This window comes from Lissotriton vulgaris, chromosome 10 (assembly GCF_964263255.1).
Source record: "Lissotriton vulgaris chromosome 10, aLisVul1.2, whole genome shotgun sequence".
Taxonomy (NCBI): domain Eukaryota; kingdom Metazoa; phylum Chordata; class Amphibia; order Caudata; family Salamandridae; genus Lissotriton; species Lissotriton vulgaris.
The window spans coordinates 41,893,574-41,918,964 of NC_141698.1; the positions used below are offsets into that span (position 1 = coordinate 41,893,574).

The window sequence follows — 25,391 nt, forward strand, 5'->3', positions numbered from 1 at the left end:
TAAACTCCCTAACAAAGTTAAAAAGTTTTGTGCATACTATTTCAGAACAAAACAAAAATTCTCTAGCATACGAAACATTTTTGATGCCATTCTGGATAAACATGGGTCAAAGCCACCTAAAAATCGAGATGCAGTCAAAATCGACATACAAACAAGATATGTATGTCCGACCGACAGTCAAGATCCCCTAGAATGTGCCGGGACCCTTCTGCCCCACTTAATGGAAAACAATTCCAATTGGCTGATTACGATGCTCATGATCGGAAGGGGAGCCATTCATTCATTCCGAATCGGTTTTGACCAGCAGTTGAAGAACACTAGTCAGTTGGAGGCTATGCATACAGGTCTATGAACAGCATTTCCGACCGACTGATTATAATGTCGGATTCTGACAGCCTTTCCGACTCAATCTGTCTGACACGGAAAGGCTGTTGGAAACTGACTTTAGGGACCCCTAGTAGACCCCCCTTCATTCTGGGTCCTCCGGGTTGGGGTTGAAGCAGAACCCAAGGGGCCCCCCTGTAAAACCATGCACAGTGGCAGGCACCATGGGTTGCCCTCCACAGGGTGCAAGGTTTTCCACGGACACCCTTGTCCCCCATAGGAGTCTGTGTTGTCGGTCGGATCACAGGCTCCCATCTGAATGTGGTTCAGAAGCATCATAATCGGTCCGGCGGAACCGCCGGCCTTGAGTCGGTCGGAACTAAATCTGACAAGGAGTCGGGCAGTTTTGTTTCCAACCAACATCGTAATGAGACCCTTAGGTGTAGAAGTTGCTCTTTGATCCCTCAGTGTGAAGAGGTCCACACATGAATATCAGAAATATATTTGTAATAAATAAATGCTGTGTCAGGACTCTCCTTCAGCACTACAGCACTTGTCAGGCATCATGGTCTCTCCAGTCTTAACATAATAGGAAAGTTATGTGCTTTTCAAGTTAAGAGTGTTGGGACTCTGTGGAACACAGCCATTGAGCAATCCTACTGGTCAATTTTTCAGCTTCTTCAGTTTAAAGATGCTGGCCATGCTGCTCCTATCATGAATCTTGGTACAAACACGTTTTCCTCTGTAGGCCCAGCAACTATTGTCGCAATGACCGTTGTTTAAATGAGAAAGAATGTTTTTATATACCTGATAAAACCCAAGTGAAGTAGTGTGGCTCACTGGTTAGAGGCAGCAGACCCGAGAGCAGAGGACGGCCCACGACCAGGGTTCGATTCCCGGCGCGGCAGGTTTCTGGACCAGGGTCAGCGGACTCGATCATTCTCTCGCCTCGGTGCCCACTCTGATCAGCGATCACACTCGGCAACTCTGGGCATTAGCTTGCCTCATCTTCACTAACGGCCCCACCAGACCGCCGGGGATGCCTGGTCTCACCCTGGAGATACCAATTAAGGGACCATCTCTCAGGGAAGCCAGAAAGGGTTTCGCAGCGGTCGAAGCGCCTTGGGACCCTACGGGTAAGTAGTGCGCTATATAAATGCCTATACATTTACATTTACATTCTTAAACTTACCAAATTATATGATCTGTTTAGCATGTTTTAAATTGAAGTTTATGGTATATGATAGGTTGAGTACCGGTTTGACATTAGCCTAGCCATTTCCCTGCTATCAGCACCTTCTGCGCAAAATGTGTATAATATGCTCATTGCTTAGGCTTATACTAGTTTATTATAGTCCAGCAAACTTGTTATTAAGGTCCGTTTTTTCAGCAAAAGAGTGTTTTTACTCTGTTGATAAATGTTTATATGAACTGTTCTGTATGTTTGAATCAATGTTTATGGTTTTTACTGACAAATAAACTAATTACAACCTATACCTGTTCAAGTAAGGGGTGGGGTGGGGGGCTGTGCCACACACTCAATGTGCACTTCTGACCCCTAGATGCCAGGATCCCATGCAGGTATCTCATCACTGGCAATTGTGGCATTTCAATGTAGATAATGATAGATTGTGGGCTTTGGGTCAGTGCCCTTTTTTTTTTTTTTTGGGACCAACAATCAGTAATTGTAAAAGAGTATTCCTAGCTGATAGTTATAAAACTGGCTAATAAGTGCACAGCTCCACCTCCGAGAGAATATTTCCATTTTATGAGATGCATTAATTTCAGCAACTATGTGGTGAATGCAGAAGACATTGAAGGCTTCCTACACTAAAGGCTACACATTCTGTATAGTTATCAAAATCCTTACCTCAAGTATGATGTAAAAAGTATAAAAATGGCCTCTAGTATGTCAAGTGTTAATTTCTGGAAAAAAACATTTGTCGTGCAAAAATTGACATCCAGATCATACTTTAGTTGTATCATTTATGTGCTTGTTATAATGTATTCAAACTTCCCAAAATAGCTTCTATCCTTTGCTTTTCTTTTCTCTTTTTCTCTGAGAGGGGGGCTCATTCACCTCTAGAATCCTGTATCATCACAGGGTATTGGGAGAAGGGCATTTCAGGATTGGCAGGCGTCTCTTTGTCAATTACTAATTAGCAAAGGAGTCCCTATTCTTCTGGTCAGTGCATGGTGCATAAAAGGAGATAAGCAGTGCTGGGGCATGGTACAGTATCATTAGCAGTTGTAGTCTACCTTAACTCTATGTCCAAAATGCAGGACTCTGCATCGCATCTCACATTGAGGACATAATGTACAGTTCTCATTGGACCCAACCTAGGGCCTGTGTTCAGCCCTCAAAACATTTGACTTTGTTCCAGCACAGTGGGACCATATAACCACAGATGGTGCTTTATGCTTTTATGCACTATTTGGTACCTAAATCTTTTGAATTGCATTTCTCCGGTTCTACTGATTTATTTTTTGCTGGTAATATATTATATGTTCCATATTTTTTCAAAATTGGTTTGGAATTTTTCTTTTGTTGTTTACTCACTTTATTACTGTTTTTGTGCTGCATAAATACTTTACACAATGCCTCTAAGTCAAGCCAGACTGCATTTGTGTCAAGCTACCAGAGGATTAACCACAGGTTAATTTAGTGACTTTAGTGGTGCACCCTGACAGGTTTTGCGGCTGTTGCTTTAATAGGGTTTAACCCCTTGCAACCAATAACCCAATTTCTCACACCATGCAACTCAGTCTTGTATATACATATCTTTTACCGTACTGTCAATTCCACATTTTATCAGCAGCTGACGTGAACTGGCAAAACCAGGTTTGAGTCCCAGCATCAGCTCAGCATTCTCTGCTTCTGGCCAGTGCTGGAGTTTGCAACACTTTACTCCGGGAACCCGCATATTCGATGTCAAGGTGCAGCATTACCTTGTGCCCTGACACACCCACGAGCCTCTGAAGAAAGAGCGAAGGGCTCTGAAACGCGTCAGGCTGCAGACGGCATCCTGCTGTGGCCGAGTTTGGTGTGCGAATCAGTTTTACCTGTTTAAACGCCTTTACAGCGAGTCTCCTTCTGAGTGCATCTCTGCCTGGGGGCAGTTTTGGAGCTTTGATGTTACGCGGCAGTCCCGCCGCGAGAGATGCACCACCTCGCTAAGACTGGGGCCACGTGTTTGATAATCATGCAAGCGCTCCATGTGGGAAGGTTACTAAGGATTTATGACTGTGCAGCACCCCGAGGTTCATTTAGAACTTTCAATCGGATACAGCGAAAATTACGAGTGCATCCATCCAGGATTGTAAATAAAGGACACACACTACAAAGTCCATAAGACTGTGCGTTTGCGCATTGAAGCTAGCCCATTGGAGGGTATTTAATGTGTGGGTGTGTCAGGGCACAAGGTAATGCCCAGCCTCTGAAGAAAGAGCGAAGGGCTCTGAAACGCGTCAGGCTGCAGACGGCATCCTGCTGTGGCCGAGTTTGGTGTGCGGATCAGTTTTACCTGTTTAAACGCCTTTACAGCGAGTCTCCTTCTGAGTGCATCTCTGCTGGGGTCAGTTTTGGAGCTTTGATATATATATATGTATATATATATCTATATATATATATATATATATATATATATATATATATATATATATATCTTTCCACGCATTCCCTCAGGACCTCCAGTTACGGTGAAATGAGAGAGACGGGCCACAAGGTTCTGGCAGGAAGGTAATTTTATTTCAGTCTTCTGCTCTGCGACGCGTTTCGAGCACAGCCATGCTCTTGATCACACATATCAAAATGCCACAACGCCATCATTTTTAAATTATGCTTAGTGTCTACCCCTTGTGCAGAAATCACGTGTTCACCAATAGCTAGTCATAGAAGACATCTCTATTAAGTGCATTGGTCTCTCTACACCCTTGCGACAAGTCGGTTTCCATTTGATGTTCCTTTTGTCAAATTGTTGTTTTGCCACATCCATACCGTTGTGACAAATATTTCTTAAACATTTAAAAGTTTTAGAAATAAATATATGTAAATATGTTAACAATACATTGTGCATATTTTCAGGATATATATGCAAAAAACCTGCTATGCTGGGTCTCTCTATGACCACCTGCACTGTGACATGTTTCTGGGTTGACAATGCTTTCAATATTGAGATTGTGCATCCATTATCGTATTTGCTTTTCCATATTTAAAGATTATTTATTCCTGCATGAATGCATTGAATTCATATTTCTTCATACATGAAGCCACAACTAAATATGTCTGCATAAATGCCCAAGCAAAATATTTCTGCCTCTCAATTTTTTAATATGTTATACTGACATAGTTCTAGCTAAACGGGAACCTCTCAATAAAGTGCTATACTGTAAAAAAGTGCAAAAAGTGCATAAAGTGCTCTCCTCTATGCATATACACCACACCCCTTAAAACACCTTATTTAAAAACTGATCGGATTTCTTAATTGTGCAAAACTAGCGGTTGTCAGAGGATTTTACCAATGTTTCAATTAATCTCAAAGCGACTATAAAAATATATTCAAATCATATTTCATGCAGTCTCAGTTAGATCTTAAAATCCATTACAAAAACACATCCTGTAAAAAACATAGTCATATATAAGTTCATAAATAATTGTGCAAATCATCGGTGTTATTAAGCCCATTTGGATTTTTGCTGTCCAACTCCACAATCATACGTGTTTCAAGTTTCCTTAGAAGTTTCTCTCTGTCGCCACCCTTTCTTAAAGGTGCTACCCCATTGATCACATAATATGAGAGGCACCCCAAATCATTGTTGTGAATTGCCTTAAAGTGCCTAGCGACTGGATATGATGCATCGTTATTCACTATCCCCCAGATTCATCAAAGTCATGTTTTGCGAGTCCTTAATAGCAAATTTTAAGGATTCGCTATTAAAGCCTCGCAAAACGGGATGCATGTACGAATCGCAATAAAATGTGCGATTCCTACTGATTCCTAATTTGCGATTAGCTAATTGCTAATCGCATATAAGGAATGGCTTTCCCATTCATTCCTATGGGCCTAAAGGCGATCATTTTAACGAGGTTATTGCTATTATACCCCCTAGTTTCTAATAGATCCTGGAGAAAACACATAAAGTATAAGCAAAATAAACTTAATATTAGATTTACATGTAGTCACTTATTTGATTGCAGTGATATCACTTGCTCCTTTACATGTTGTTGTTGTTCTTACACATTTTGATTTTAGAGAATATATGTATAGTTTTCGGTATTTCATGACAAAAATATCTACATTTTGCCAGAGCAACATCTGTAAAATGCTGAAAAGTTGCTTGGGAATTATTTGAGACAAGGAGCATAACCTCTCTTTTTTAAAACAAATATGCATATAACAGAAGAAAGTTGTACATTCTGAATACAAAAGCACTTTGTAATAAATATTTTTAAAAATTAAAGTGCCAGACAGGAATGTAGGTGCGCTTTCAGGCTGACTGCCATGGAGCGTGGGTTGGATACATCAAGCGGATTCTTCCCAGTCAAAGATTTTACCTTCTGATTTAATATCTGAAATGGACATCAAAATCCTACAGAAATGCAATTTTACAGGATTTATCTGCTGAGGTCCTCTCTAAGCTGGATAGCCACTGGATGGGGGCCCACTGACATCTATATCAAGCTCAGAATGGAAGAAATTACATTTTTGCTGCATACACTCAGGAGGACTTGGAAGTTCAAACACTTTCTAAGTCCCAACTTTTGTAGGTTTCTGGGGCAGCTCCTCTTAGTCACTTCAAAAACTCCCGGGACATCAGGTTCAGCACTTACGGACCAGGACTAGGTCTAGCAGAGTCCAGTCCACTTCCAGTTTCTAGTGGTCCACTTCTTAGTCCTCAGTACAAGTGTGAACACCTCCCGCTCTTCAGGCTGCGACATGTGTCAAACTGTAGGTTCAGTTCCTCTACTGTTTTCCCCCAGGTCCAAGGAATGTGATGTTGAGCAGTGGGTGAGGTGCCACCTTGTAAGTTTCACAAGCCAGTGGTTTATGTTCACTCCTGGACACTCCCTAACCGATTAGGTAAAGGTTTTCATGGGCAAACCTTCCCATGTTTGCAGCACATTCTGTTTGCCATACTCCAGACTATTGCAAACGGCACTATTCGGAGGCAAATCAAAAATGGCAGAATATTTCTGCCCCTAAAGAGAGCTTATGTGTTCAACCATGGTTGTGTTTAGGAAATTGAGCAGTCCCCAACAGTAATCCAAGGGATACTTGATTGCATGTTTACTTCCTTGACCTGCAGAGTACTTTCTTTAGGGCATCCTTCACATCTTTGTTTCTCAAGCTGTATATGAAGGGGTTCAACATTGGTGCCACAATAGTGTACATAACACTGACCACACGGTCATAATCCAGGGAGTAACTTGAAGATGGCCGAAAATACATGAAGATATCTGTGCCGTAGAAGAGGGTAACTACAACTAGATGGGAGAAGCAAGTCGAGAAGGCTTTCCATCGACCCTGTTCAGAAGGCACTTTCAGCAGAGTAACAACTATCAGGGCATACGAGATGGCAATCAAGATGAATGGGCCCATAACAACAATGGACCCTTCTGTGAAAATAATGAGCTCATATATTGATGTGTCCGAGCACGAGAGCTTCAGCAGTGGTGGGATGTCACAGAAGAAGTGGTGTAGGATATTGGACTTGCAGAAGGACAACCTGGAGGCCATGACACTGTATATCAGAGAATGCAATGCAGAGATGATCCATGACACTATAACTAACACAAGGCAGACTTGCCAGCTCATCACAGTGGTGTAGTGGAGAGGGTTACAAATGGCCACATACCTGTCATAAGCCATCACACCCAGGAGGAAACTCTCCATGTTACCAATCAAAAGAAAGAAGTAGAGCTGGGCCACACACCCGCTGAAATTAATACTCTTCTTCTCAGAAAGAATGTTGGCCAGGAGTTTTGGAACAGTTACAGATGTCAGACAAATGTCAACAAATGAGAAGTTACTAAGAAAGAAATACATGGGAGTGTGCAGCCGACATTCTAATCGAATGATCGAGATGATTGTTGTGTTTCCTAGAAGAGTGGTAACATACATTGTCAGAAATATCACAAAGAGCCACAATTGTATCCTGGGCTGGTCTGAGAGTCCTAGTAGGATGAACTCTTTCGTAAATGTCCAATTCTTCAGGCCCACGTGTGTCTCGGGAATCTGGTAATAAGAAAAAATGTATATCAGATACACTTGACACCAAAACTGTCTTTGTTTTAAATTATTTTGTCTAAATATGTGGAAAAACATACAACAACCTTGTGAAATATTGAACATAAAGCATAAATCTTTTCAGATGTAATTGAGTAAAGGCGAGCAACTACCCTTAATAACACCACAGGAAATTTCTAAACTTTGCAGGGGCAAAGTTTAGATTGATCAGCCTCACCAGGTGATGTTTTCTCTTAAGCCAGATGTTCCACAGAGGAAGGAATGTTCATCCAGCTGATCTGAAATAGTGGGGATGCTAAATATAGCCCTGCACGATGGACAGTACTAAATCAATGGATACCTTTTATCCTGAGTAGCATCTGGTACTGACGCACTGTCCAGTTACTCTTGACACTTAGAGTACAGGACTTCCTAAAGGGCAGTGATTTATAGAAGCGGTTGCCTAGTACACAGGGCCCTTTGCACTCCTCTCCCTTTCATTTTTCATTTCCCATGAGTTTTACTCTGCAGCAACAGAGGGCTGAAGAAAGCCAATCAATTTTCTACAACCCTAGACCAAAAAAATGGATTTAAAACAAATGCTACTTGACTAATTTACACCTGCTAAAAGCACGATTTCCAGCAGGGTATGAATCTCTATTGATGGAGAATTCTTAGGCAAAATAATGGATTACCCATCATACATTCAATAGCTTATCCACCGTATTTACATTCAGTTGATGGGCAAAGTCCTGACAGTCGAAACTCTTGCAGTCCCAAAAGTCCTCACCAATTTGTTTAGTTAACTCCACCAGAAATGATGGCTGAGCACTCACCCGATCTAGCATGTCTGATTGGCACAATTTCTGCTGGAGTTACTTCTGAGAAAAATATATGTTCCAAGGTGGTTGATTGTCACATCAAGTATGGAGGAAACAACCTCTAGCGTTTAGGGAGAAAATAATGTGTTGCTTCCCTACCTGCTTATGTTCTTCAAAGTATTCAGTGCCTTAGATAAAATTATGTGTCTGATATGTGATGGGATGTGAGGATCTACTACAATTGAGAGATATTAACTGATGTTTTCATTGCATCCAACTCTTGGCAGGTGCATGTTTGGAGAGTTCCACATTTTATTCCCTAGGATTACGAATCGTCTACCTCTGTGGTCCAGCTATTTAAATAAGGGTTGACTTAGCACCTATGCAGTAACAGAGTGAACATCTCTGATTGATATGCAGAGGGGTGCAATAAAGCATAGTTCATTTGTTGCAAGGTATTGTGCATGGTTTTGTGGACTATGCACAGAACCTTGCACTTGATCCTTGGTTCCCCCAGGAGCCTGCTTAATACTTCTAGAGCTGGTATGATGTGATTATGTATGCAAATGCACAATCTGGTACCTGGTTTTCAGTCTTAGTAGCCTACTGATGGAGTGATTTGGGAGCTCAGTATAGATGGCATAACCTGTGAGCAGCAAGGCCATATCTCTTGTAACTTTTAGCTGGTGACTGGTTTGGAGGAGGCACACAGACTCTGTGTAGGACGAGCACCTGCCTGTAAATCCCATAACCAAAGCACTCACTTGAGGCAAGAATGATAATTCAATGTTAAAGACGATTATACATGTGGACATTCACTGATAATGTAGCGATATCTTGGGTGTACATTTCTAGTGTCCACATGTACTTCTGAAAATTCCATAAGACATAACATACTCCTAGAAGCGTCCTCAACAATGATCATCCGACTGTGTTGGATACTGCACCATTGGTGGACAAACCTGTAACACATCAATGAGAAATGCTATATTCCTAAACTGCCTTGATGACTCAGAACACTACATTGTAATGGGTGACACACAAACTTTCAACCCAACTTTAAATCAGACCTGAAGTCAATATGCATATAATGTTCTTTGTTAGCCAACAACATATTAGGGTTCATGGCCCATTTTTGTAGAGAACAATACCCTACACAGGACTGTCTGTAATCTTGTGGATAAATGCTCCAAGAAGAGAAAGTCTTTATCATGAATGATTACAATACGACATTTACTTCCTACAAAGCACAATGTTTAGGATTTCGATGAGCCTTGAGCTGGATTAATTTTAAGGCTCTGCAAAACAAGAAAATGATTACCAAATGGTTCTCCTTTACCCAAACTTAAGACCGGCAGAAATCACTGACTTGCATCCATCTAATGTCTCATGTGCCCTCTCTTAAAGAAATAAGGACACCAATGCAAGACACAGAGCTATGTGATCAATCTCTTAAGCCACATGTCAGCCAACCTGGACTGCTCAGATGTACTTATAAATAGATGAGCTGAAGGAGACCAGAAATGTCTGATAACTGTCAATGCTTTCTGTAAAAGTCCCAGTACATGCCAGGATGGCCAGATGTTTCCCAAACCCTGAACTGGAGATAAGCCAAGAGGACACTCTTGATGGTCTAAGACAAAGAGGACAAATCAAGAAGAGCTCTTGGAAAATCTACTGAGAGCTCCAGAACTGATAAGTACCACACCTGAAAATCTAAACACAATAACCCTGGAGACTATCCACATAGGAAACCAGAGACTATGGGGCTTCAAGGGTGAGCTAGATTCCAGCCACAAACTATTACACACAAAAAAGCCACTGAGTGAAAACCTTTGAGACTTTATTCTAGCACATTTTGCACTATGTTCATGTTACCTCAGCCAACTACTAGACATACACACGGATGTAACAGGATGTCCTTATGTACCACCAGGTGTCATGCTTCATCATTGGACTACCCTTGTTCTCCAAAAACCTGTTTTGATGGAGAGCGGGCCTTCACCCTGGAGTGAGGGAGGCACTTCTAACTAAGTATGGAACTGTGAAATAGAAATAAATTTGAAACCAATGTGACACACCAATATGACCTTTATACTGAGTGGGGTACCACTTGGTTTTAAAAATACAGTGTGGATAAAAGAGGAACTAATACCCCGTCACCACTCACCTGTTGGATCAAAAGAGTCCATAGCATTTTTCAGGATGGGACACAGGATCATTTTGTGGCATACAAGCATTGTGCACGCCACTGATAAGTGGTCTGACCTTTGATGTCACCCTATGATCTTTGGTCCCTAGCTACCTAAAAGACATCAATGTTACAATTATATTAACCAAATTTCTTGACTGAACATTTAGGGAAAATATCCCACTCATAACATGTGAGCATTAAATGCATGCATCACTTTCATGTGGTTTGGGTGTGACACTGCACTCATGTATCATACATCCTGTGAGACCAGCTCACTATATTCTTGGGTCATCCGGGCCCAATGGAGGAAGGGCTCAGGAACCCCTGTAGCCACACACTATAAGGGAGGTACCCCACCTGACCTGTCCAAAAGGGAGTCATGAAACCCAGTGATACTGAATCCCACCTGGCATGTATCACTGTTCGGTGAATCATAATCCTTAAAGCCCCCCTCTCTTTCTGGAATGAATCTACCATCTCTATGAAAACAAGCATTGGAAATGCAATAGGTCTCGCATTAGAAAAGTTGGAGCTATTGGTCTTGTAAATGACATTTATTTTATTTATGTGTTGGTTTTTAAAATAGCTAAATTGATAGCTTTGTCATTTACAATGCCAATAGTTATAACTATCGCAAATGTGACACCTATAGCATTTGTAATGCAACATGTTTTGTATTTACGTGACTTAGATGTATTGATATTACAAATAACAATGGCTTTTAATTTTTTCAAATAATTAATACTTAAATAAAAGTGATTGTAATTTATAATGGCAATAGCTTAAACTTTTGAAAATAACTTTTGTGTATTTTATTGTGATGAAAATTCAAGAACAGAAGTGAAATATTAATATTTTTTTGTGACATTTGTAATATAGCTTGAAACATTGAGAGAACATATTTGAACCAGTGATGCTGTGGTGCTGCTGAGTGATGCTGTGGTTCCACTGAGTGATGCTGTGGTTGCGCTGAGTGATGCTGTGGTTGCGCGGAGTGATGCTGTGGTTGCGCTGAGTGATGCTGTGGTTGCACTGAGTGATGCTGTGGTTGCGCTGAGTGATGCTGTGGTTCCGCTGAGTGATGCTGTGGTTGCGCGGAGTGATGCTGTGGTTGCGCTGAGTGATGCTGTGGTTGCACTGAGTGATGCTGTGGTTGCGCTGAGCGATGCTGTGGTGGTGCTGAGTGGTGCTTTGGTGGTGCTGAGTGGTGCTGTGGTGGTGCTGAGTGGTGCTGTGGTGGTGCTGAGTGATGCTGTGGTGGTGCTGGGTGGTGCTGTGGTGGTGCTGTGGTGGTGCTGAGTGATGCTGTGGTGGTGGTGCTGCCTGAGTGATGTTGTGGTGGTGCTGAGTGGTGCTGTGTGGTGGTGCTGAGTGGTGCTGTAGTGGTGCTGAGCGATAATGTGGTGGTGCTGAGTGATAATGTGGGGGTGCTGAGTGGTGCTGTGGTGGTGCTGAGTGATGCTGTGGTGGTGCTGAGTGATGCTGTAGTGGCGCTGAGTGATGCTGTGGTAGCGCATAGTGATGTTGTGGTGCCCCTGAGTGATGCTGTGGTGCTGCGATAGATAGATAGAGTAAGGGCGATAGACAGCTCGAGGGGGGGCGATAGGTAGATAGAGTGAGGGCGATAGATAGAGTGAGGGCGATAGATTGATAGCGTGAGGGCGATAGATAGATATATTGAGGGCGATAGATAGATAGAGTGAGGGCGATAGATAGATGGAGTGAGGGTGATAGATAGATAGATAGAGTGAGGGCAATAGATAGATAGAGTGAGGGCGATTGATAGATAGAGGGAGGGCGATAGATAGAGAAAGGGCTTTAGATAGAGGGAGGGCGGTAGAGTGAGTGAGGGCGGTAGAGTGAGTGAGGGGGTGTGAGGTTGAGGGGGTGTGAGGGTGAGGGGGTGTGAGGGTGGGTGGGGTGTGAGGGTATGTGATGGTGAGGGGGTGTGAGGTTGAGGGGGTGTGAGGGTGAGGGTGTGAGGGCATGTGGGTGAGTGAGGGTGTGTGGGTGAGTGAGGGTGTGTGAGGTGAGGAGGGTGAGGGGGGTGAGGGTGAGTGAGGGTCAGTGAGGGTGTGTGAGGGTGAGAGGGTGTGTGAGGGTGAGAGGGTGAGTGAGGGTGAGAGGGTGTGTGAGGGTGAGGGGGTACGTGAGGGTGAGGGGGTGGGTGAGGGTCAGGGGTGCAAGGGGGTGTGAGGGTGCGAGTGTATGTGAGGATGAGGGGTTGTGAGGGAGTGCAAGGGGATGTGAGGGTGAGGGGTGTGAGGGTGAGGGGGTGTGAGAGTGAGGGGGTGTGAGGGTGAGGAGGTGTCTGGGGGTGAGGGTGTGTGAGGGGGTGTGAGGGTGAGGGGATGTGGGGGTGAGGGGGTGTGTGAGGGTGAAGGGTTGGTGTGAGGGTGTGTGAGGGTGAGATAGAAAAAATCCAGGCGGTAGATACCATGCCTAGCAAATGGTGAATGTAGCGAGTATTATCTACGATATGGGGAACAACCGTGAGTTCTAAGCAACCTGCTCTGAAAGCTGTCACTCGTAAGGGATGTCTCAAAAAGTGAAATCTGAACAGACACACGTTTTGAAAGATTAGCTGTACGGCATGGAAAAGCGGTGCCTGCAGTAATGTGTAATAATATTCTAAAAACAACGGAAAAAGTGTGACCACTGGTTACGTGGGTGTGGCATCCAGGGCAGTAAGAAAGGCTTTAGTACATTGTCATCCTGATACAGTTGATGGATGCATCAGAAAGAATGGATAAATGGCATAACAATGTGAAGTCTAAACTAGGAGACCACGGCGCTGATGGTCCCCCCTTTCGTCATTTTCACCGACTATGGAAGACCTTGGTGCTCTGCCTATTCATCCTGCTAAGGTTTCCCACGTGCTACTATCTTTCGGGATCCCCAGGGCGGCTGTGGAAGAGGTGTGCTGGCACACACAAGTACGGCCTAAGCTTCTTCAGTGCCCAGGCCATAGCAAAGGCTTCTCTTCGCTTCTCTTCGCTTTCCACCTCTCTTCCCTAACCTCCTAGAGGTGATTGATGCAGGTTGGTCTAGGCCCTCTCATTGAGCTGTGATGGAACTACCCCATGCCATGCTTTGAGGCATCGGTTTGGACTATGAACTCTTTCCAAAGTCAGGGGCTTTGATCACAGGGGCTTTGGACTATGAACTCTATCGAAAATCAGTGGCTTTGATCACAGGGGCTGTGCACATGACCTGTTTGGGGAGTCAAAGACTTCCTGGCAAACCTCTGTCCACGTCAACTTCTTGGGCTGATTCTTAGATGTCAGCTCAATCGAGGGGGCTACACTGGTGTCATACCCATTGACAAACCTCATGTAATATCCTGTGAGGTCCAGGAAGGACTTCACCTTAGTCAGAATTTTGTGGGCTCCCACGCTGGATTTGTTTCTATCTTGGCATGGAGGGGCAGCACCTTACTTCTGTCAATGAGATTTCCCAAGTACACCAGAAAACCCTGCCCTATCTGCCACTTCTTGGCCTTGGGAGTGAAGACTGTCCATTGCAGGGCCTGAAGCACTTTCTTCTGGTGGTCCTCCAGCTGCTACTGAAGACAGCTATGGCACTTAGCAGCACTGAAGGGCTCCATGTCAGCTAAGACCTGGTTCACCAGACACTGGAAGGTGGTAGGGGTATTTTTCAGTCCAAAAGCAATAACTGAGTTGAATCACCTGTAACCCAAGCACCCAGGGGGGGGGGAACTTTTGGTACCAGCACCACTTGGCTAGACCAGTGACTACTTATTCACCTCTAGTTCTAATCCCTTAGAGACCTCCTCTTTTGTGCAGGCCCTCACTTTATCAGACAGCCTGTATATTTTTCCTTGTGAAAGGTGGGGCGGTCTACGGTGTCAATATCATGGAAAAATAGATGTGCAAGCCCAGGAGTGAGGAAAAAGAGAGAGGCAAACTGTCCCAATAACTGGCGGCAGTCCCTCTGCTGGTCTGGGGTCAGGGTAGGAAAGAGGTTGAGGGGAGAGGTTAACACCCTCATCTGACCCATCTTTTTCTTTTGATGACAAGAGGTCAGGGAGAGGATATCTCTCCTCCTCCTCTCCATCATCTGTCACCAGCAGCATGATAATCCCGGACCTCTTATAGTTTGGTTTGAGGTAGATGATATGGAGCACCCCTAATGGGTGTCTTGGGGTATTGACATCCACCAGGTATTTTGGCTCCCCCTTACTCTCATCTACCTCTTAAACCCCGGTCCAATGGTCTTGGGGAATCCGGGCTCCACAGTTTCCATTACCCCCACTTTCTACCCAGATTGAAATTCCGCATGGGTAGCCATTTGGTCATACCACGCTTCACAACTTTCTGGCTTGCTTCCAAGTTCTCAGAAACTTTCTTCCAGAACTTGCCCATCTGGTTCATGAGAGCTAGCAAGTAGCTAACCACATCCCTGGTAAGGGTGGGAATATTGGGTACTTGTTCCCACTCCTTCTTGACCAGACTGAAAGGTCCCCTAACAAGGTGTCCATAGAGAAGTCCAAAGGGGCTGAATCTGACACCCTTCTGTGGTACCTCCCTGTAGGCAATGAGCACGCATGGCAAGAGGACGTCCGACTTACACCTCTTGGGCTCAGGTAGACCCATAATGATGTCATTTTTCAATCTTTCAACAAGCCCATTTGTTTGTGGATGGTAGGGTGTGGAGAACATATAGGGTACTTAACACTCTTCCCACATTGACTTCATGTACGCAGATATGAAGTTGGTGCCCCTGTCAGACATAACTACTTTGGGGAACCCAACCCAGGTGAAATCCTCATCAGAGCCCTAGCCACTGCAGGTGCAGTTACAGTCCTCAGAGGTATGGCCTCTGAGTATCTAGTGACAAGGTTCACCAAGACTAGGATAAAGCTGTTGCCTAAGGCTGTCTGGGGCACATGGGCCCTACAGTGTTTGAGCCAACACTTTCAGAGGGGGCACCCATGACAGGTAAGTGAATCAAGGGGACTTTCAGATAAATGTTTCTCCTGTATTCCCACTGCCCTAGCAAGTTAGGCAAGTCCTACAAAATGCATCTGAGGAGACCCTCATATGATGCCATCTGGGGACAATAGACGTGAGAGACAATACTGACAAAGTTCCTGTAGTTTGCCAGATGTCATGCCAGGGTTATCTCATTAGCCAGTCCCAGGAGAAAGGCCCTGTAGCAATGGAGGACTACCAACGACCATGATCCCCCATGCACGGGTACCTTAGGCCACTATACAGGAGTTCATTCTCCTGGTATATGAGGTGATTACCAGAGGTATCACAAGCTGCCACCTTATGCCATCCAGTCTTGGGCCCTCCCTCTGACCTAGTGGGTCCCCCTTCTGCCTGCCATCCAGCAATCTATGGCAGGTCACTAAAGGAGGCAATGTCTTCCACAGTCAGATTTGGGGTGGATCCCTTCCCGTGCCCCATCCACCTGTACCATGGGAAATTCTGAGGTTGGTTTCCCACACCTTCTCATGGCAGCTTTCTAAGCCATTTCAGCCGGCTCTAGATCTCCTCCACTACCCTGCTGGTCAGCCATGGACCTGGTGGTTGCACAGACCCACTCAAGCAACACCAACACATCCAGGAATGGCCTGAGCTCCAGTCAAGAAAAACAGTCTAAAAGGCATGGCCGGGCTCACAGCAACATTCAGAAGACCTGAGACCCCTTCTCATTCACAGGGAATCAGAGCCACTGTGTAGTGGCTCTGTCAGTTGTCTGCTACTACAACCTGGTGGAATGTATTGGGAATCACTTGCTCTAACTACACCAGATGACACCCTACAATAGTCATACTAGATCCTGTCTCTCTGTGCCCATAAATGGTGACCCTATTTCCCTCACGAATAAAGAAGGAACATATACTAATCTTAATGTCATCCCACCTCCTTTATCATTAAGGTGTAACACTTTGTAAGTACCCTGTAAACGAAAATCTGCAATGATATTCTGCAATGATTTGGAACTGCTATCAAGGTATACCAACAAGTCTTTCTGTCATTGACATCCAGTAAACAGTTAAAATCCCCTCCCAAAAAACCTTTCTGTTGCATAAAAGGAGCAGTGGTGATTAACTCAAAAGATTGTCCCTGCATGATAATGAGGTAGGGCAAAACACATTATTAAGGCAAATTATTTGTCCAAGTCATATACCATCCAAGTATAGTTATCTGCTTTTCACTACTAAATTAAATGTATATTACTGTATTTCTGTCAGAATTATGGCCTGACCAGATTGAAGGGTCACAGGTCCACATTTCCTGTACTTTTTTGTCTTTTGAGAGTTCTGGCATAGCACATTCCTGTAAAAAAACGTACATCTGATTTTTGTTGTTTCCAAAGCTTAAACAACACTGAACATTTAGCATCATTGCACAAACACCTAACATTAATATTCCCCAAGAGAAGCATCAGGAAACATTAATTCATATATAGTAGACAATGCCTTATTTTACCTATTGTCCAATTTACTATCTCTTTTTTGTGCTTTTCTCTTTATAACAGGGGTGGAAGCATCTTGCTCTTTACCCTCTTTATGTTTATCTTTTTCCTCCTGTGCACACTAGTCTCTTAAGTCATTGCTCTCAAATCCAGTCGCTTCAGCATCATAGCCCTCTTTCTCCTTCCTTGTTAATGAGGTTGAAATGTCCATGGCTGTTTCAACCTCAAAGACAATGCCAGCAATTACAGAGTCAGAAAAAGATGACTGTTCCTTGGCTTTGCATCTATAGTCTATCTGAACACAAGAGTCCTTAGAGGAAATTGTGGTTGTTGGTTTCCAATACTCCCCCCTAATGGCTTTGGAAAGTGTTTGCTCTGATTGGACAGCCACATCCACATCAGGTGTGGGAGCTATTGTTTTTTCAGGAGCACCTGATGAAAATACTTCATTGGGTTCAATGTTCTCTCAGCCTTATAAATTATACCTGTTTGCTCTCCTTACACAAAACAAGTTTATTTCCCTGAGTTTTCTTGTTCCACAATGATATGCACCTTTTTATCAGACAGAGATAAACTAAGAGGATGTTCCTCTTCCAAACTAAGTCTGATTATTTCTTTCACTTCTGCCTCAACATCTACCCTTGACCTCCCACTTCTTTGGTGGGGAGGGAGGGTTCCTTCATCCATGCAGTTTTAATTTTAAAGGCATAAGAAGAGGGGACATTTTTAAACTCATGTCCAGCTTAGCCACAAAGATCGTATGTTTTCTTAGCCATGCAATCTTCTAATTCATGGCCAAGATTTCCACATGTTGTGCAGAAAGCCTCAGTATAATTTATAGCTAATTGCCTCTTTAAATTAAATTTCCTGCATAATTTTTGGTTAAGCCACATAGAAGATTGTGCTTTGGGCTCCTGCCAATCTAATAGCACCTGGTATATGACTAAGTTCTGCATTGGCTGGGTCTCTTTTTTAAGACACTAAGGGGCAGATTTACAAGCCCCTTGTGTCACCTTTACACAGAAGTGACGCAATGGCATCTTAAAATATGTGCCACAATGCGACATGTTTACAGTGTGACGCATCTAGGGAGGTGTGTCACGTTGTAAAGACCTGCGCTACACTATACTTGCGTCAGGTATAATGTATGCAGGGTGGGTGTTCCGTCGCAAGGAAGCCTCACAAAAGTGAATTTCACTGAGTGACTTTGATGATGCCACTGCATCAAAACCTTGTTCCTGCTTGAAGCAGGCATAAGGGGTGACGCAGCATGGTCGGAATAGGAATTTCTGACCATTGCTGGAGTTGCGTTTTGCTTATGTCACGCATCTATCTGACCTTGCTTCACGTTGCGCCGCATTGTGAATGATGCGCATCCTTGGTGGGGCAAGGCTATTTTTCATTCACGCAAATGAACTGGCGCAGCTCTGCAAATATGCAGAGATGCACCCGTACTTGTAAATCTGGCCCTAAGAATTCAAAGTAGCCAGCCATCAGCATCTCTCACTCCTGCTGCATGTGACACAGTGTAAAACTGATTTAGCCAGGTGATTGAGTCAGTACCTTGAACATATTAAAGCAAATATGACAAAGACTTTCAGAGGTGCAGATCATTTTTCTCTTGAAAGAATTTGAGGCATTGTTCAAACAAAGTAAAGGTGGAGATAATCACTTCACAAACTTTACCTCCAGGAAATGCAATTTCTGTGCACGCATTGCATTGTATTTGGTAACGCAGTGCGCACAACGAAATTTGTTTTATTTATTTTTTTACTTACCTGTTAAAGTCCGTAATCCATACATTACTACCCCCCACCCTGCCCCTCCCCCTCCCCACATCACCGCTCTGCATGAACTCCTACTGCCGACCGCGGCTGTGTATGCGTTGTAACGTCATACATCCCACTGAACACTATTCTTTGTTCACTACTATGTTATTCCAATCATAAGATAGATACAACAAAATGCACTGCTTGTCCCTGGAGCTTCTCTAGATAACATGCAAAACTAGACTGCCTATTTGTAGATAACATCCCTGAACTTTATAACCCAGCATTGCTACTTACGTTTCGCTGACAGAATATCAGAACCAAAAATATTGAGTAGACAGAAAACTGTACCAAATTGTCGACGACCAAAACATTGAGAAGGTATGCGTAAATAAGTAAGTATACATTTACTATTCTTTGACATCAAACACATGACAAGTCGACATAGGAATAGTGCAAAGGAGACCCCAAACTTCCACCTGGCAGCCCTCCCCTCCCGCCCGAGGGCAAGCCTCACATCTGTGTAGGAGAATGTGTCCATGAAGGTGGGTGAGGGCACAGATCTGACCGACGATGTCATTAATCAATCCCATCAACAACCAACTTTCCCCCCTCCCCCAACCCTCCCCCCCTTGCCTCCCATATCCCTCCCCCCGGTGTGGTCAGTAAGTTGCCGTCAAGTGTTCTGAGGCCTATATACATTGTGAGGTTCAAGTTGAGGTCTCTCTGTCTTTCCTCAAGTCATCTAGCAGGCAGAGCACCCTGAGGTACTTTGGACATGTAAGTTCGTTAAATTCGTCCGATAGGAGAGAGACTCCTCTCATTTTAACAAGGTAGTTAGCTACATGAATAAATTGACCAGAGTAGACTATACTAACCTTTTTTAACACACATCACCTCACTACTTAATCACTTGGGCCCCTCACACTCACTCGATCAACGGCCAGGAACAAAAGATCTCCACTAAAGTGTAGCACTACGTGCTACCCGTCAGGCATTGCAGCGCCGGCTTGACGTTGGAGCAGGAAGCCGATGATGACACGAGACAACTAGCTGGCGATATGACAACAGCCGTTAAACCAGCCTGTTGTGTGAGGCATCCCTAGTTCCGACAAGGGATACCTTTCCCTGACTTTTGTATATATCCGTACTTAGAGAGAGGAAGAAAAAACACCCTACTATACTAACACTACCCCTTAGGGGAACTTTGTGCATCTTTTTGGATATAGTTTGATGGGACATGCACACTGGACCCCTCTAAATATTGTCCCTTTTATGTCCCTCCCTGTTGTTTACTGATTTACGTGGGTTACCCCCACAGGACTCCTGAGGGTACCAACAGTGAAACTATTTCATTGTATTGGTCCACTACTTAACCACATAGATTCCCTTGTGGTTGATTCACTTTCCTTTAACCACGACCACCCTCCGAATACCATGGAGGATGTACCGGGTCTGAGTGTTGATGAGGATGCCATTGCCGAATCCCTAAGAACAGCTCCACCCCTATTGAACAAACCCAACTGCCTCTGCCTCGGGCATGTCCAATGACGATTGGGCGACTCTCACAGAGCTGAAAAAAGAACTGATAAGGATCACCATACACGGGGTGATGATGACAGAATATCTTAGAAACAACATAGCTCCACAGGGACTAATTGTGAATCTTATACCAAGACTGTTCCTGGAAGACAAGCAATTCAAGACGGACTGGTGCCAGGTGTCTTGGAAATGCACCAAAGATTTACTGTTCTTAATAACCCAAACAGCGAAACGCCTCGCAGATGCCTTGTTAGAGAAAATCTCGGCCATAGAGGCCACAATGAAGGGTGCCGTTAATAAAAACAACAAAACCGCCTTCACCACGAAACTGGCGGACATCATCCAGGAGATGGCGGATCACCATGAATATCTTTTGAAGCAGAAAACAGACAAGTTACAGAAAGATATCTCTAAATTCGAGAAAGAGAAGGTTTATACTTATCTCAAGGATGACTTCAGGAGTAAAAAGAATAACTACTCCTCAGACGATAATTCGGATGATAACAATAGACGAGGATCCACGAGCAGCGACTCCAGTGGAGGACAAGCTCCCAGGAACAACCGGATCCAACATCGTCCCTATTGGCAACAAGGATACCAACAAGGACCAATGTTTCAGGGGCCCCCTCACATGACACCCCCATGGCAATTTCCCTTCTTCCCACAGGGCTCACCACAATTCTACCCTCTTAATCCGCCACCTTTTCAAGGCAGAGGTTGGGGCAGAGGAAGAGGGCGCAAACGAGGAGGACAGAAAGGAGTACAGTGGCCAGACCAACCGACACCACAAACCATGATGGAAACCCAGAGCTCCACCACCAGAGGGAGGAGAGTCTAATTGTTAACCTTTCCTCAAGAACCCTGACCCCTGCAGAAACCAGAGTCTTGGAAAAAGGACTAGGATTTGTCCCCACACCCACCCCAGACAGCTTCCAGGAGATGATTGAAATCAAGAATCTCTTCAGGAAAGTACAGTTACAAGCCTTTTTTGATGGAAAACCTGAACCTACCAACCAGGATACCGGTCTCAAGAAACCTTCCACCTTTACCCCCACGGATGGGATGGTCCCTCCTGAGGTCCTTACCTTTGAGCGAGCGATCCTGGCGAGCCTGAAAAAGAAACCAAATATCAAACAATTCCACAACCTGACGACTGCTGAAAGACAAGCCGCAGACACATTAGGCAATGATGTCACTATCGTTATCAAGCAAGCAGATAAGGGGGGAGCCACGGTCATACAGGATCGCCACGACTACGATCTCGAATGTAGACGGCAACTATCCAACACCACTCACTACAGGCCCCTCTCTGTGGACCCTACCAACCGCTTGGCCACCACCATCATGAGTCTGGTGATCGAAGGTGATCGAAGGCGAAACCAATGAGTGGATCACTTGGAAGGAAGCTGATTTCCTCATTACACCGGAACCTATAACACCATACTTTTACACACTTCCTAAAATCCACAAAGGCATCACTCCAGTCCCCGGCAGACCAATTGTGTCCGGAATAGGATCACTATTAGAACCTTTGTCCCAGTTTTGCGACGTCTTTCTGCAACCAGTAGTGAAGAAGATCCCCTCCTACCTCCAGGACACCAGAGATGTCCTTCGCTTGATAAATGATGTGGACGGAAGAACAGATGTTGACCTCTTATTGACCTTAGACGTGGAAGCCTTATAGACGAACATCCCCCAACAGGCAACCTTAGAGGCAGTGGAATCCACCTTGAGATTGGAAGAATGGACATCCCCACCCCGATCTCCTTTATCATGGAATTAGCCAACATAGCCCTCACGGAGAACTTTTTCAAGTACGAATCAGAACTATACCATCAGATCCGTGGAACTTCTATGGGTTCAACCTTCGCTCCAGTGTGGCTTGTATATACAAGGCCACCTTCGAGAAATATTACATCTATTCTCCAGAACACAACTCATTCCTTAAGAATCTCAACCTATGGCGTCGTTACATTGACGATATCCTGATTTTTTGGAAAGGGGACCGGACCAGTTGCAATGCCTTCTGTACGTGGATCAACCACCAGGATCCATTCCTGAAATTCACAGGAACCATCGCTGAATATTCAATACCTTTCCTGGACCTCACAATCATACTGGGCCCGACAGAAATCTCCACCACCCTCTACAAAAAAGAGACTGATAGAAACAGCCTCCTGCTCTATAACAGCCATCACACCAGGGCACTGAGGGATAACCTCCCTTTTGGTCAATTTCTCAGGCTCCGCAGGAATTGCACTGCGACCTCTGATTACCAACGGGAAGCGAACATTTTACAACACAAACTCCAGGAGAGGGGTTATCCAACAAGACTACTGAAACGTTCGGCGAAGAGAGCCCTCAATAACAACAGAGAATCCCTCCTAGAAACCCACACAAAGGAGAAAGAGGATATTATTACCTGTGTAACATCCTATACGAAGAATTCCTCTTTCATAAAAAAAACAGTGAACATTCACTGGGGTATTCTTAACTCGGTGAATTTGGACATCCCCCGCCCCCGTTTCGCCTTTAGAAGAACCACCAATCTGAAGGATCAATTGGTCCATACCCGACCCAAAAAGACGAGCACTCGCCCACAGAACACTCTTTGGGATTTGCCCCCAGTTACGGGGCATTACCGTTGTGGCAACTGTGTCGTCTGCCCTCAAACCACACAAACCAAATCGGTCCAACTCTCAGATACCTTCACGTGGCACTTGAATAGACACACTAATTGCAACGAGTAAGTGCATCTATATGCTGACCTGCCCCTGTGGTCTGAAGTACATTGGAATGACGACACGCACGGTAAAGGTACGCATTATGGAACACAACAGCAATATCCGATGCCATAAGACTCATACTCGCCTTTATGAACACTGCAAGCAACAAGGTCATGCTGCTGAGGACATTCAGTGGGTTTTATTGGAGTGGCATCCCTCATCAAACCAACAGGCCCTCTACAGAATTGAACAGAGATGGGTGCACCGCCTACATCTAGATACTGAGGGACTAAATGATTCCTTCCCCTGGAATATACTAACTAGATAAACTTGAGCCAGGATGACATATTTCACTACTTTTGTTGTCGACTATCCCTACTTATGTTGTCGACTATCCCCAGCGTGTAATATTGCCCTACCTTGTACCCCTACATTGCAGCTTTGACATACTGAGAGAAGCGCTTACTACTCTACAACTCTGCATCATCTTTCCTAATGGATTAAGGCCCTCTCATGCATCTTGATTCATGGTCCATCTCATATAGCATTGTAACTATACACCATGAATTGCTGACCTCCCTCCAATCCTGATATTGCACCCAGAGATGAACCCGCCACTTCTCTCATATATCACCTCTACCACTGGGGGGCCTGACAAACCTCTGCGTCCCCTATAGTACCTTTACCCTTACGACAATAACGACCGTTATGATCTTATTTGCGATCATCATGTTTGAATCTCCTTACCATTCTGTAACTGGTTTGAATTTTTGGATTTTTTGAATTTTTGATTCCTGTACGCCCACCGGCAGGGACAGGAAAACACAAACACAGGCACTCTAGATGGCCCCTCACCCCACTCTGAAATGGCGCACCATCCAGAAAGCGCCAATATCTACATGGCACCACCTGTACCAGCTCAATATGGCTACACAACATCTAATCTGTGTCCATGCCACCCATCCACGAACTGTTCTTACGGGCATGGTGACCGATCCTGTCATGGCCACGGACCGGACGCCCAGCTTAAGGGATATGACCATAAACCATAGTTAGTCTAAATGCTCTTGAACCCCACTCCAAGATGGCGCTTGTGCTGATACCATTAAGCATATACGTCGTCATCACCACGCACCGGGACCTCCAATCTGTTTAGTCGTGTCGCTTAGCAACCACTAACTGGACACTCCCCCGGACTACGGTATCGAGCCCGGACATATAACGGCACTGGAAACCACACTACACCGCCAGCTGCTCTACGTGCCGAGCCACGTCGGTGTGTGGGATTAGGTTCAGAGGCAACTTCCTCGCACCTCTAAGATAATTACCTTATAGCGCAGGTCCCACGAGAACAGTCTGTGGGGACCAGCAGCAGTTATTGAGGGTAAGTCCAATGAAGCTGACCATCTACGTCTTTAGTTCTCCTTTCCCTAGAACTAGTCTTTGGCACCATTTTCCTCACAGTACCAACCAATGTATTCGACCCCACTGCTGAGTCAGTATATGTTTGTTGGTAACCCAACACGGTAAATTGTACCCATTTTAAACCTACTTCAGATGTTAGTATTCTTTCGCCTCTCCCCACTCAGTCGTTTATCACACATCCCGGGTGGACGTTAATTAGCGCTCCATACTAGGGATCTAGGATCTTACGGATAATTCTGTGGAGAACATTCATTATTATGTGTTTATCTTTTTCCCTTTAGGGCGGATTGCAACGCAGGAACCTGTTCCAGTCTCTGACCCTTCAGGTTGTATCTACCACACTCCTCAGCCCAATCTGGGCTCACCATTAGTTTATGAGCACAATCTAGGTCCTTACGAATTGCCGTTATGGCACGAAACATGTTGACCTGATCACAGACGAGGGTTGAACGGGACCAATCCCCATAGCTTGTTTGAGTCCCGATACCCCTCTCATTTTAACAAGGTAGTTAGCTACATGAATAAATTGACCAGAGTAGACTATACTAACCTTTTTTAACACACATCACCTCACGCTCACTACTTAATCACTTGGGCCCCTCACACTCACTCGATCAACGGCCAGGAACAAAAGATCTCCACTAAAGTGTAGCACTACGTGCTACCCGTCAGGCATTGCAGCGCCGGCTTGACGTTGGAGCAGGAAGCCGATGATGACACGAGACAAATAGCTGGCGATATGGCAACAGCCGTTAAACCAGCCTGTTGTGTGAGGCATCCCTAGTTCCGACAAGGGATACCTTTCCCTGACTTTTGTAAATATCAGTACTTAGAGAGAGGAAGAAAAACCACCCTACTATACTAACACTACCCCTTAGGAGAACATTGTGCATCTTTTTGGATATAGTTTGATG

At 44.5% G+C, this 25,391-nt stretch overlaps 1 protein-coding gene across 1 annotated transcript; it reads right to left on the minus strand.

The window, feature by feature from the left end:
* Window positions 1-5,779: 5,779 nt before the first annotated feature.
* LOC147684504 (olfactory receptor 1f45-like) lies at window positions 5,780-14,661 on the minus strand. Its single transcript, XM_086939667.1, has 3 exons — window positions 14,494-14,661; window positions 6,636-7,559; window positions 5,780-5,893 (listed from the first exon to the last, which is right to left on the minus strand). Exons 1-3 carry the CDS (start codon window positions 14,659-14,661, stop codon window positions 5,780-5,782), a joined length of 1,206 nt encoding a protein of 401 aa, XP_086795793.1.
* Window positions 14,662-25,391: the final 10,730 nt, after the last annotated feature.

What these genes read in the sequence shown, in the direction of transcription:
- LOC147684504 (XM_086939667.1), bottom strand. Translation starts at nt 14,661, where the DNA reads ATGCTGCTGGTGACAGATGATGGAGAGGAGGAGGAGAGATATCCTCTC. An exon ending in TGCCGCCAGTTATTGGGACA is followed by an intron (nt 7,560 to 14,493) that starts GTTTGCCTCTCT and finishes TCTTATTACCAG; the next exon opens with ATTCCCGAGACACACGTGGG. An exon ending in TGAAGGATGCCCTAAAGAAA is followed by an intron (nt 5,894 to 6,635) that starts GTACTCTGCAGG and finishes TGTCCATTTCAG; the next exon opens with ATATTAAATCAGAAGGTAAA.